Source organism: Pollachius pollachius (assembly GCF_949987615.1).
Source record: "Pollachius pollachius genome assembly, chromosome: 1".
NCBI lineage: Eukaryota > Metazoa > Chordata > Actinopteri > Gadiformes > Gadidae > Pollachius > Pollachius pollachius.
In genome coordinates, this window is record NC_136934.1 from 17,207,538 (window position 1) to 17,221,966 (window position 14,429).

Sequence of the window (14,429 nt, forward strand, 5' to 3'; positions counted from 1 at the left end):
CAATTTTAGGGCTATCTGGCCTTTTGTTGCATCTCCCTTGAGAGCTCACAGCAATGCTAACATGTTTTACACTAAGACATCGTCTACAATTTTCTCTTTAGTATTAGAATGTTCATGATATGAACATTTGTAATGTATTTTCAGTCAGGTCAAAACCGGATGAGTCTGACACCCGGCAGTTTAAGCCTCTATACAGCGTGATTGAGTTATTTTTTGACTCAATAATGTCATGAGTGTATCAAAAACTATTTGCAGGTTTACTCAGAAACCTCTTTATGGAAAGTGTCTCTAGTTGTTGCAGTATGCGGTCAGCATGCAACCGCATAGTGTGACACGACCAAAGCAATACACACCCAATGAGAACGCCATCGTCGCAATACTTCTTTATTGAGTGAAGCAGGACAAAATAGAAAATACTAACGGAATACTTGTGTTCTGCTTCAGATTGTACAAAATGTTATTTTAACACAAAAACAAAACTATCTAGCTACCAAGAACTAGGATTTAAATGTGCAAATAACAAAACCAAAATAAGACAGTGTAGTGGACCTTGGAATAACCCTGAAAATGTTAAGAAATTACCTTTTAAATGCATATTGCTTTAGCATTATTTAATGACCTACCGTCAAACTTAAAAAATGAATGCCTGATAGCACTAATAACTAAGTTTAAATATAAAGACTGTGACACAATGTTAAAACGTATAAAATCTGGAAGACTCAGTTGTGTGTTAGCAAAGGCGTGGAGTGTTCAACACAACATGAAGATACAAGTTTAGCCTCAGATCACAGACGCTCTTCAGGGTCAACAGTCTACATTAGTGCACGTTAGTTCACACTTCTTCTCCCTCTGGTAACTCAGGTTGGATTGGACCTGTGTGTGCTTTGAAACAGGGCTACTCCACGGTGCAACCAGCTGTGACACACACACACACACACACACACACACACACACACACACACACACACACACACACACACACACACACAAGGCCGGAGCGGCCCGAACAGGGGGGGGATACCCTCAGCTGGCGGCCGGTTCCTTCCTCTGTTGACGGAGCATTTCTGTCACTCTCCCGATGTCCTCCTCAGGCACCTGGAGGCGGAACAAGAGGAACCTGGTTCGAGCTTTGTTCTTTGTTATTTTGTGAGGATGCACTGCAGATGTTTTTGTCAACAGACTGGCCCCCTCACACCCTGGGAATTTTATGGGTTTTTTTAAGCCTAAAGTAAAAGAGTACGTGTGCTTGTTGGATCTTGGTGAATGAAATAAATTAAGAAACGTTGCAATTCAGCTGATTACTGATCAACTGTTAATGATGGGATGGATATTGATGAACTGCGTTGTGTCATCTTAAAAAAGGCGATAGCTACCGGAACAGAAGCCTGAAACCAAGTAGTGTGCATCGCTTCTCTTGCAGAGCGGCAGCCACTGTTGACGATGAGATTCCACAGACGCATGAGGTGATGCAATGCAGCCCCTCTGCCTCATCCGTCTGTTCTGACGAATATCTGGTATAATGCTCATCCCGATTCACTTCTACGGTGGGATGGAATCCCATGATGTCAACCCACGAAAACTCATTCCGGTTTTTCCTCAGAATGTCACGGCAACTAGCAAATACATAAACGAAAGGGTTCCCTTCGATGAGAGGTCTGTGATTGGGTTGGTTACGTGTGGTCAGGGGGACCACTCTCCCTGGGGGGGGGGACTGTGGTCGGCTGGAGCACTTCCTTACATCATCGTCTCCGGAAGCTCCAATGTCGTCTTTCAGACCCATTAGCCGGAGTTCCACATTCAACGTGGTTCAATGACTCAGTAACTCATTGAATAACTGGCCTTGACAATAAAATCATTAATGCTTACTTTAAAACATTATTTCTGCTTATTTTATTGTCTAATCTTACTACATAATATGAATATGATGAGAATAAATAATAAAAATAAAAAAGGGTTGTACACTCAATTATAAATATTTGACTCAACAGTTTTTTTTAAACACGCACACGCACACGCACACGCACACGCACACACACACACACACACACACACACACAGACAGACCATAATAGGAATGCATCATCCCTGGTTTCACTTTCCAGTCTATAATAATAATAATTTTGTCCTTCGTAACCGCAAACCCAGCATGAAGTACTGCTAAGTTTTTCCTAGAAACAACCACTCACTTGGGTGGAAACAGAGCCAACCACCCACTGCTGTGTATTCATTCATAAAAGACAGACGGTTTCGGCATGTAACACGTCTCACTGGTAATGTTGTGTCATGAAGATAAGGTTCCGTTGGGTTTCCCCAACATGAGGTGGATTTGGACATCCATCTTGTAGCTTTTTCCATACAGGGGCAGAGTGCAGTTGTTTTGCAAGAAACTGTTATCACACATAGACTATGATATCCCATGACTGTTCTGTGAGACACCACCTTCTCCCCTCTTCAAAATGCAAGTCATTTAAAGATAAAATGCTGTTTAATGCATGTAGCCGTGTTAGACAGTGTATGACCTATGTGTCTCCAAGTGTGCCCTTGGAAGTTTTCTTTGATTTATTTGTTCTTCAGTTCTACCATTACTGCCTGCGTCTCATTTGGTTGTAGCAGAGAACCCTGCCACAGTATATGTCTCTGTGTGTGTATTCCACACATGGACTACGTCAAAAAAAATTATACTGTCCATTGTGGGAAAAGTCACGAAACACACAACAATAAAAAGGTTGTGGGTTTTCCTACTATCCCGCTAGAAATGTCATGCTTTAAGGACAGTGCATACAATGCACTGAGAGACAGCAGTTAGGCTGCTACTACTTACCAATGCATGATCAAAGCTGAAGGTGCTAATGTAGTAGGCAGAGATATCGCAGTCTGCCAGTGGCTGAGAGATCTGGGCCACGATACCACACTCGTCTGGAGCCCACCAATGAGAGGAGAGGAAGAACCAATCCAATTAGAGCACTACTACATTACTTGTTAAGCAACAGTGCATCAACAATTGCAATCAATAATAATAATATAATAATAACCACGACCATCATCATTATATCAATTATAATATTTATAATAATAGTCATTCAAATAAATTACTATTGTTATTATTATGATATAAATATTATACAATTTATAAAATAATTATACTACTAATGTTTACAATAACAGTAATGATAATAATATTTCATGTTTGTTTGTTGTTTGGTGCCCTTGAGGACAGTAAAAGTAAAAAAGGGAGAAATGTGGGGTCTGAGCAGGGTCTGAGCAGGGTCTGAACAGGGTCTAAAAGGGTCTGAACCGGGTCTGAGCGGGGTCTCAAAGGGTCTGTGCGGGGTCTAAAAGGGTCTGAGCGGGGTCTAAAAGGGTCTGAGTAGGGTCTGAACGGGGTCTAAAAGGGTCTGAACCGGGTCTGAGCGGGATCTTACCGAAGCCCAGAGGTTGACCTCCGATACGAACCATCCTCCAGAGTTCTCCCGAGGAGCTGGTGAAGAGCAGGTCAGCAGGGAACCTGAAACCCACATGTTGGTATCATTTCAGCCTTCATATTTGTTGTACTATCAAGCCAATATGTAGAGAGAGTGTCTGTAGAGAATACCACTGATAACTCTAGTCCTGTCCGTTGTCGCCGATATGTAGATACTGCGTGAGTGAGAGTGCGAGCATGAGTGAGCAAGTAAGTGAGTGAGATAGAGAAAGAGGGAGAATTTTCTTTTGAAATGTTTACGAATATAAATTGTATCTTATGTTGTATCCTATTTTACGCTTTGTGCTTTGTGCAGAGTCACAGTGAGGGTGGACCGCTGAGAAGAGTTAGGGGAGAGATGAGAGAGTGGACTCACTGCCTCTGAGCCTCGGTGTCCATCACCAGTGAGATGTAGCCGTCAATGAGCGAGAAGGAGAAGAATTTGATGCAGTCCAGTTCCGCACCAGCCGTAGATGGGGTGCCTTCCTTAGGACTACACCAGTAGAGCAAGGGGGAGAAGAGCGGCCATTATTCTGCATTCCTCACATATTTACTCAACTGATGGTTGACTAAACTAATGGTCCCGTTACCATTGCAGTCTATAAATAATCTGTAGCTCTGACATTGATGTGTGATTCAAAAATGTATTAAAGGTTATAAAAGGAACAACACTAAGAAACCACAGAATTAGTGTGTAATAAATCAAGTTATGTCAAAAATATGTTATTAGGGCTTTATCCCCGTCACAAAAGGCTTCAAAGTTTTCCATTTGATGATAACCCCTAATCCTAAACCCAGAAAATGGAAAGGGAAAAAACTCAAAAAATGTATTGTTTATTATGTTTTATTTTGGTCAACAAAGTATGTGTAGTGTAGGCAGCTGCTCAAGCCAATGAAGATTTTTTTTTGAAAAGAAAGTTATATATTTTTAATACAAAAAAATTCCCATACCACAAAGGCCGGAATATTCATTCTGCAGCTAGTCAAGAACTAACTTGGAATCCCTTTTCACCACATGTGCTGCCGCCCAGTGGTGTAGGCTGGTATTACCATCTAAACTAGAAGCAGTAGGCTGACCTGTTGGAGTAGAACAGGACGTCGATGAGGGTGGTGGCGATGGAGGGAAGCGTGTCAGGGTCCAGGGACATGACACAGAAGTGGTTCTGAGGAATGAGAACTGGGTGGACTGTAGGCTGGATGGCTGAGAGACATTAAGGAGAAAGTAAACAAAAGTAAACCCGGCCCACTCTTAAACATATAAGTTATTTTGAGGTTATCTATGTGGCAGGCCATTTCTGGAACTTTTGTTACCAGTTGATATTTCTTAAGGGAAAGTGGAAAATCATCACAAAAGCACATTTGTCTGTAGGACTAGATCTGTACCTTCTTTGCCGTTTTTGTGCAGGCCGTTGTGGACGTCCTGCACGGGGACCGATTCTCCCTCCACCTCCCTGAAGATGCTGAACTCCTCCTCCAGTGTAGACACCACCACTGCTAGGTCTTGCTCTTTCACCTGGGGAAACAAGCAGAGAGCTGAGAACAACACAGAATACCGGAATGCACTGGGCAGGGAAGGTCGGAGAACACATCCACCTCGGATACTTACAGGAAGTATGTCAGGGGAATGGGTCTTTACAGTTTGTGGAGTATTATTTACACTTTTGTATCTTTACAGGTTGTTTTAAGTTTGTTGGAGAGGTTATAACCCTTACATATTTTATAGTCTTCAAGTATGTAAAAATAAGTACTTGCTTTACACAAGTTGTAGGAGATGGGTGTGTCCAAAGAGGCAATCATTGGCTACATGTCAACTAACTTGCCATTTGTTTCCATCTACTCAACACATTTGCTGGTGAAAAATAAATTAACTTTCAGGTCTTAAAAATTAGGGGATTGCCCTTATAGCTCAAAATGGTAAGCAGGAGCATAGCTGTGAGGACATAGAATAGTCCATTGTGAAGTTATGGAGATTCTGATAATATATCATAATACGATACACATGTATTATTTTATTTTTTTTACGTATATTGTTGTATAAAGTACCATGCATATACCGTAGGCCTAACATGTTCTTCGTCTTGCAAATTGTGATGTATCTATTGGTTCACTGTGATTGTTGATTTACCTATTTCATTTACCTATTTCCTTTATTGTTAACATTGTTTCACACACACACACACACACACACACACACACACACACACACACACACACACACACACACACACACACACACACACACACACAGACTCACTAATATGAAGTCTGTCTGATAGGTGGAGAGCATGAAGACAGACACATGCTGCTCAGCCAATGGGGCGATGACTGACTTGGCGATCTTGGTCACGCCAACTGTCTGAGAGCTGCTGGAGACGTTGCCGCTGGAGACCACGTTGAGTGGCAGCCAGACAGAGCCCTCAACCTGCAAGTGCTCTGAAGGCTTGAGCTCTGGGGGTTGAAGGTCAAAGGGCAGAGATTAAAGTGTATAATATGTGAACATCCTGGAAACGACACTTGTGATTGAAACAGTTATATCCGAAATGAAATAAAATATATACATATTAGCACAACATCACATAAGAATGGGGTTTGCATTGAATGAAAATATCCTCAGGGTTTTCTATCCTCACCCAGCCGTCTCTTCCTGCTATATCACCAACATGACCCTGCTATTTATAGCGTAACTTCATAGGTCAATGCTGTGAAAACACACTGGTTAAATGTGTCAACTCATCCTGTGGATAGATGGATCCATAAGGGTCCAAAGTTAACCAGAGAGACTCGCACAGCTTTGCTTTCCATCACTTTACAGGTTACGCAGTAGAATGTGGACTACCTGACAGAACTGAGAAACAACCCACTTATTTTGCATCACATAATGTTCTGATTAAGTCCCAAGGTTCTCCTGAATTGCTCTTCTGGAGAACCCTGAGACTGCATGAGAACCAGGTGACTAATGTAAAACACAATATCATATAAATGAGAACCATGGGACTCAATCAAAACACATTACAACCAAAATTAGAACCATGGGACTCAATCAAAACACAATTTAATCAAAACAAAGTGAGGCAAGCAAAAACTGCTGATTGCAGCATTAAGCCCTTTAATAACCTTTATATTCAAACAATCTTCTTGTCTTTTCCAATATTTGCATATCTTTTCCAGGCAGAAAGTACAATTTCATTCAAGTGCTCACATTCAAAGTATATTTATTTAATCCCTGTTCTGCTTCTTATTCCTATCATCCTATTTGTTAGAGCCACCTCGTGCAACACCCTGGCTCCTCTGAAAGTACACAAGAATGGAGAACGAAGAAAGACCGAATCCGGAGGCAATGCATCACTTTAAAGCTTTCAAGTGAGAGTGAGATAGAGATAGACAGATCAATTACATACTAAGTATGAACATAAATATATTACTTTGGAGAAAGGCATTTTACAGTGCATGCTTGATATAGGTACATTGTCATTTAAATAGTGTAACCTCTTAAAAGCCATGTTGTCAGATAAACACAGACAAATAACTAACTTCAGCCACAACAAAAGCAGAAGGAGATAAAGCATAATGCTCCCATACAGACTCTAGAGCCTTCCTGCAGATTCATGCAGAAATTGCATGATTACTTTAAGGCTTGGCACTAGGCCCATTGCTTTGTTGTATATACGTCAATGATTTACCGTTTGCAATCATGCCAAAATTGTGATGCATGCAGATGACCCTATGCTATACACCAGTGGTTTTCAAAATGTGAGGCGCGCCTCCCCTGGGGGGCGCCAGAGTTCTTCAGGGGGGACGCGACGTGAGAAAAAAATATACCAGAAAAAGTAACGCAAAAAAAACGCAAAGACGAAGACGGGCTGTGTTCGAAATCATTCCCTATTCACTATTCCCTATATAGTGTTTATGATATAGTGCACGAACAAACGAGAATTTGGACACTACGCTGAACATTTCTAAACGTCTTTTGCGTCAGTAAATGCGCCAGGTATTTGTGTAACGCAGACAGCTGCGCCCACATCATGTAATCAAACCGGGCACCCACGAGGAAAGCTGGAGGTTGTATTGATGTTGAATGTTACATTTCCTTGATCAAGGTTTCTTTTGCGTCAGTAAATGCGCCAGGTATTTGTGTAACGCAGACAGCTGCGCCCACATCATGTAATCAAACCGGGCACCCACGAGGAAAGCTGGAGGTTGTATTAATTTTGAATGTTACATTTCTATGTTAAATCCCAAATAAATTGTTGACATTTCTATTAGTTTTCTCGGTTATTCAGCTTCTTCTCCTCCGGAAAACACCACCGCATTGTATTGTGGTATACGGGAGTAGCATGTACGGAACATCGTATGTTCACTAACATTTTGGGTATTTTAAGTCCACTATATAGTGCATGAAATTTACCACTGAGAATTCGAACACCACTAAAAAATGGCGAGCACCCTGTATAGTGCACTATATCCGTGATAGGGAACGATTTCGAACACAGCTACGCAAACTCATTGCTCCCACTAAAGTTGAGGTGAGCTAAAAAGGAGGCTAAACTGGCAGTTTACAGATTAAGATGTTCAAATGTATTTTAAAAACGTTAAGCAAAAACATGCTTAGATAAAGATGTTAAAATGTGTTAAGAAATGTGTTTAAAAACGCACAAAGATGTTTAGAATGTTTCAAAAATATGTTTAAAATGTTTCAAAAATATATGATCAGAGATCGTTAAAATGTGTAAAATATAATCAGAGATGTTTAAGATATGATCAGAGATCTTTAAAATGTGTAAAATAATTAAAAGATCTTTCAAAACACAGGGATTTAGAAAAAAGAAATTTTGGGGGGGGCTCAGCTGAAATTTGTTCTCTGAGGGGGGGCTCACTCTCTCATACTTTGAAAACCACTGCTATACACCAATGGGAAAAATGCAACAGAAAGAAATTTAAATGTAAAGGGAAAATGGAAAATGTTGCTGAATGGCAAAATGGCTTCCGTCTTGCTCTAAATGTTGGAAAGACTAACTATATACTTTACCAATATAAATAAATATACTCTTCACTGCTTTTTATTAATGTTTTTTTTTTTACTGCTGTATGTATATGCCCTTCCTGTTATTTTTTTATATTGTATGTCTATTTTTTGTATCCAGATTTTCGTTGTTAACCAAGGATAAATTGAAGCTTAATTGTGTTAATTAGGCCTTATATACTTTGATAGGTCAGTGCAAACGTCCAGATCATCAATCTTAAACCGGTGATATTGCACCTTTATTGTTTGTTTACGTCAGCTACAATGTTGGTATGATGGTCATATAGCAGGAAAACCAGTTTCTCTCTCTAATCCAGGTTCAGAACTAGTAGTTCATCATGCTTCCATGATCTCTCCTCTACCATTTACCTCCCATGTACATGGATTAAAGGGGACATCTCATACCACCAGGTGTGAGTGTGATTAGCCATTACAAGCAGGTTTGAAAATGTGCAGCATTGTGACATCACAGGTTGGCGTGTCCATCTATTCGTCACACATCTAGATGGACACGCCCACCTGTGATGTCACAATGCTGCACATTTTGAAAACGGCTTGTATTGGCTAATCACACTCACACCTGGTGGTATGAGATGTCCCCTTTAACAAAAACGTATGGTTCAGAAACCAAGCCTGTCAGGGCAGACGTGTTGGACCTATAGCAGTTTTAACATACATTCTGGTTTCTGAATGCTCTCACAAGAAAAGGCAGAAGAAAGGAAGGAAGGAAGGAAGGAAGTTAAAAGCCTTGCAGCTGACTTGTAATGTTTTGATACCTTCCACAAAGGCCAGCAGAGAGAGTGAGAAAGACAGGGAGAATAAGCGTATGTGCGTGGGTGCGTGTTACCTTTAAACCCCTCCTCATCCAGGACCACCGTGTAGTTCTCCGGGGTCTCGGTCAAACTGAAGAACTTGCATCTGAGTTTGTGGGGGGGGGGGGGGGGGGGGGTCAGAGAGGGAGAGATCAACATTATGAAATAAGATAGTCATGAAACACAAGCTAATCCCTATGGCGACAGTGACGTTAGATCAGACAATGGTCACGATAGTGTCCGTTGGATCATGTCTCCTGGAGCAACGTTTTAGTTCAGCAGTCAGCGTTTGGTTGGCTCTGGGTAGTGACCTAAACTTATTAATGGCCAGTTTCAGGTTTCCTCCACTAGAGCTGGGATGAAAGAACTGTGCGAGTCTCCGTCTTTATCTTTTGACACAGCATCGAAGGTTATGCAAAGGGAATGTTGTACTTTTGTGTGCGCGTGTACCTACCTTGAAACTCATGAGTTTAGTTCTGCGTTTGACTAAATTCTGAATACAAGTTTGACCCGGTACACAACTTGAAAAATGTTTCGATAACATTGTAGATCGCAAATACTACATGGCACACTTAATACTCTTGTCTACACACCGTAACTCATTGAAACAAGGTGTTTTAAACTGGGGTTAGATGCGAGTTGCATCACATCAGGCATAAGTCCAGAGTTCTGTCAGTTCTGGACACTGGCCAGCTCTTTTCAATGAGCCCTTTGTGAGGGACACCCACGGCGGATGGTCAGAACCAGACAGAACAGGCCCTGGAGAACGGCTGGGGCCCGGGAAATAACAGCATCCCCACACTGCAGAAACGCTTGGTCAGTGGCACAAGAATTAACTTACAGAATTATGCAAATAGAGAAACAAAAATAAACATTGCATTAATAAAAACATTAAACACATCTGTCAAGCTGAATTTCTTGAGTTCTCATGCCCAAACACATAGAAGATAAAAACAAAATTACATCACTGAAAACATTGTCACGTTCAGGCGAGCTCAAATAGTTTATCTGAAGGATAAATGTAATGGGGCTGAGCCTGCAACCTCTTAACCTCTCTCAGTGCTTTAAAGACTGCAAGCCAGGGCAAATTGAAGGGCAGTGGTTTCACTGGGTTTAGAGTTTGTGTTTTTAGTGATTCACTCAACAAAGCATGATTATGTGGTATACTGGCTGTTGCATGAAATAACATTGATATGGTTGTTGCACATTAATGACATTAAAAAAGGCACACCATTTTTACAAAGCTATGTTAACAACCAACCAGTTGGTATTGCTCAATACTGATGTGTTCAGTGCTTTAGCAAATGTGGGATGAATGGGAATTTATAACTGATCATCTGTCACGTGTTGCGTGATAACTAAATCCCAAAACATGGAAGGAGCCATTTACCATTTATTGTAGATGTTGGTTATTTCTCTGATCTTCAAACTAACGGCCAATTACATAAAGTCATTATAAAGGGATAGACACTCCAGTGGACCCAAATTGGTTTCTGTATTTAGCGACCCTTTATCACACGCTTATCACTCCTCTGGAACTATTACAGCAGAGTTCTGTCCAACCCCTGAGTCAGCAGAAACTAATCTCCACACAAGACACAATGAAAACACTCACACTCTAACTCCACCGTGTGCTAGCGCAGCAGCTGGCTATCCATTGTGTAGCAATAGCCCTCACACTTCCTGATGGCCCTTCACTAGGAAACCTTCCAGGGCAATTCCCGAACATGTGAGACATCACATACACATCTATAGTCCCAATAAAAATACCACACGTTGTGATTATTATTGTCATCAGGATGATGATGATGATGATGATGATGATGATGCATGGCACAGCTAGACGGCTACAATTACAGATCCGACAAAACACATTTTCTTACAACCCCAAACCCATGCAGAGATCATGTGTTGCAAAACTAGAAACACTTGAATTGACTAGAACTCAATTCATCCCTCCACAGCTGGACCTCTTCCAAGTCCAACAGGAGTCTGAGGAACAGCAGCAGGTGGTACAGGAACTGATGTGGGAGATTATGAAGACCACACGGCTACAAAATCAGCTACAAAAAGATTTCTGCAACTGTTGCTGCAGCTGAGGAAATGCGATAAGTACGCAAGGCTACGTTGTTTAAAGTGTGGATCGCAGACACACGTACAATGTGTTTGTGGACGCGGATCGGATGGGGGGGGGGGGGGGGGGGGGCTTCACCTTTCTATAGGATTAAATCTATAGGAGGACGTCTTTCTGCACGCCCTCACACAGTGCTCCTCCCCGTGGGGAACAATGGGGGGACATTCAGCCTGCAACACACTGCTTGTTATTACAGGGGCCGGGCCCCGTCGCCACAACACAACCTCCACCAACATGTTGTCCTGTTTTCTGTGTGCACGATTGCATCTTAGGCCACACACACACACACACACACACACACACACACTATTCACCCTCCGTATGATGAGGATTCAGCTACCCTCCAACCCTTTGCTTCCCCCTTCTTGATATTCTAGTCAGTGCCTTCCCTCCCCACCATTTAGTGTCCTTTCTGGGTGAGCAGCCAGAGTATGTAGTGACTATATGGATGGAAGGGCTATCAGCTAGGCCAAGTGGTTCCCTACCTTCTGGGGCTATAGGTACCTGCTCATTGCCCCAACAAACGGCAACAGTGGGCCAGTGTGACCCACTCCTGTTGGTTCTTGGCTGTTGAAGAGTTACCTTTTTTTTCTTGGCAAACATGTAGAATCTGTGTTTGCCACAGTAGAGTGTTGGTGTACGTTGCAGTGTGCAGGCACATCAACTTAAAGTTTAAATAGGGCATGAGTAGGAAAAAAGTCCACATTGCTAGGTTATTATATACACACATTTTCTGTATTTCTGAGTATTTTTACGCTCCAAGTATCCCATGGATCATTAAAAGAAGCCCAGCAATGACATTATTGGTCAAATATGTAATGAAATGGAGTAGAAACATGTATTACACGGAATACAGCAAATAGTAGATACTAGAGCCAATCAGATGTTAAAAAAGTGACAATTGTATTGGTATAAATCCTAAACAATTTCACGCCACACCTGATTCTTGCTAGGGGCACACCAGTGTGAACCAGCAGACTGGTTGGCACCCAAAGAGATGATCATATGGTTGTGTGGTTGCCACTCGGCTCCACAGCTGTCTGGACTTGCCGAGACAGCAAAATTCTTGTCTTCATTGTTTTTATACTGACCAAAACATGATATTCTAAACCATCATCTCAATGCAAATGAACAGCAAAAGTTAGCACCATTGAATAGCTAGAGAGGATTTCACGCACATATCCAAACTAATCCACAGAGAAACCGCCAGCTCTGCAGAAGTGAAGCCTGGTTTTGTGTGGTGGCTGATGAGCACTCATTCTTTGGGCCTGCTGTGGTTTGATATTGTAGACTGGGGAGAACAATGAATGATATCTACACGCCTGTTTGACATGCATCAGTATCATCATGATGCTACCTTACAACGCGCATGATTGTCAACACATTTTACTTCCACAATGCTTTCAGAAGGAACACGGGTGCTATTCACTTTTATGAAGAGGTGTTGAATCGAATCACCAATGATGATGTGTTTTGTCCTTTATAAATGTAATCATGTTGGCCAATTCAGTGAAGTGGGAAGTGGACCATGTCAGTCAATACAGAAATGGAATAGAACAAGACAGATGGTCTCACAACACTATGATTTGAATACATTATATTCGTAAAGACAGCATTTCTTCTCTGAAACCAAGAGAAGTCTGGCTCTGCTGCTCGTGCTTATGGTTGTGATGGATCAGGCACCCCAAGATAGTCTACCTTCCATCAACATAGGTCATGACTGCTTAACCTCTCTCCATCAAACATCCCCCTGGCATATGTAGGACAACCAGAATGATGTGATAACACTTGCATAACGATCCAGAGGATATCCGAGGATTAACACACATAAAACACATATATTGCTGCGGTTGGCCAGAGACAGAGCCCTGGATAACAAACGGGACGGGATTATCAATGACAACTGCATAGCGAATATGGATTATTTTTCAAATTAAAATGTAAGGGGGTTGGGATACGAATGATATCCGATACAGGGATTGACTAAAGCAGAGGTCTTGCCTGCTGTGTTTATGACGCCTGGCAATTGAACTGTATCGGATCTGAATAGACGATTGGTCTTAAATGAACGCATCAATAATTCCATATTTAAAGCAACACAGTTTACACATTGCTGACGCAATGGAATGCATCTATAAATCTACTGGACGTATACATACATGCATGTAGCATTTGCAATAAACACGAATGAATTATAATGGCAGGCATCCTTTGAATGAACTGTATTAGCATGTCAGTGCAAAACTACAGTAAGAGATCACAAGGCTCTGCAACGACTGTTCGGGCAAACCAATTCAACTCACCGTGTTCTGTTGCGGAGAAATATTAATTTGATCAGAGGGTGCGTGAAATTGACCAGGCCGTCCTTGGATATGCTGGTAACCCGCAGTCTGTGGTCCAGAATGTGCAGGTCCATGTTGTCGGCTCAGGGCAGGAGAGGGATCTCCACACGGCAGCATGCGGTGCTTTGCAGAGAGAACTGCTGGTGCTCGAATAAAACCGGTCAGTGATACAAGAACCACAAAAAACCCACACTATTGTTCCGACTGTGAGTGTTTTGCATCAGGGTCGGATAAACAGAAAAACATCCGACGCAATCCGACTCCAATCGCACTCAACTACTGGCTATTCAAAGTAGATACAACCCCAGTAAACAACACACGCCTTCTTAAAGCTACAGGTCGCGTCGGTAACGGGGCCGAACTAGGCTGAGAGACGATCCTGAATTGTAGCGGTGCCCCGGTCTACTATAATGTTATTTCAGGTCTCGTATTTCCTATGGGCTGTGTACGCCAATTTAATGTCCCCTGAACAAGATAAATAAATATAGCTCGAATAACAACGAAAAGGATAATAAATATGGTTCTTAAAGATGAATCGACACAGCAATATGCTACACAATATTTCAGTGGCAGTCCCTCCCCCTTTCTCGCCGCTAAACCCATGCACAGCTATAAAAAGCTTTGAACCCATTTAACTGAAAGTCCCTCCCGCTTTCTCACC

General features: G+C 41.9%; 1 protein-coding gene across 1 annotated transcript; it reads right to left on the minus strand.

The window, feature by feature from the left end:
- Nucleotides 1-504: 504 nt before the first annotated feature.
- On the minus strand, nucleotides 505-13,945 carry castor1 (cytosolic arginine sensor for mTORC1 subunit 1). The gene is made up of 9 exons (XM_079737024.1): nucleotides 13,730-13,945; nucleotides 9,328-9,398; nucleotides 5,715-5,908; nucleotides 4,844-4,973; nucleotides 4,538-4,661; nucleotides 3,837-3,953; nucleotides 3,423-3,505; nucleotides 2,822-2,916; nucleotides 505-1,095 (listed from the first exon to the last, which is right to left on the minus strand). The coding sequence occupies exons 1-9, from the start codon at nucleotides 13,840-13,842 to the stop codon at nucleotides 1,024-1,026; spliced, it is 999 nt and encodes a 332-aa protein (XP_079593150.1). The 5' UTR covers nucleotides 13,843-13,945; the 3' UTR covers nucleotides 505-1,023.
- Nucleotides 13,946-14,429: the final 484 nt, after the last annotated feature.

Coding starts and splice junctions, on each gene's coding strand:
- castor1 (XM_079737024.1), bottom strand. CDS start 13,842: ATGGACCTGCACATTCTGGACCACAGACTGCGGGTTACCAGCATATCC. Junction 5,909..9,327: donor GGATGAGGAGGGGTTTAAAG/GTAACACGCACC, acceptor TTCAACCCCCAG/AGCTCAAGCCTTCAGAGCAC. Junction 2,917..3,422: donor AGGTCAACCTCTGGGCTTCG/GTAAGATCCCGC, acceptor GGTGGGCTCCAG/ACGAGTGTGGTATCGTGGCC.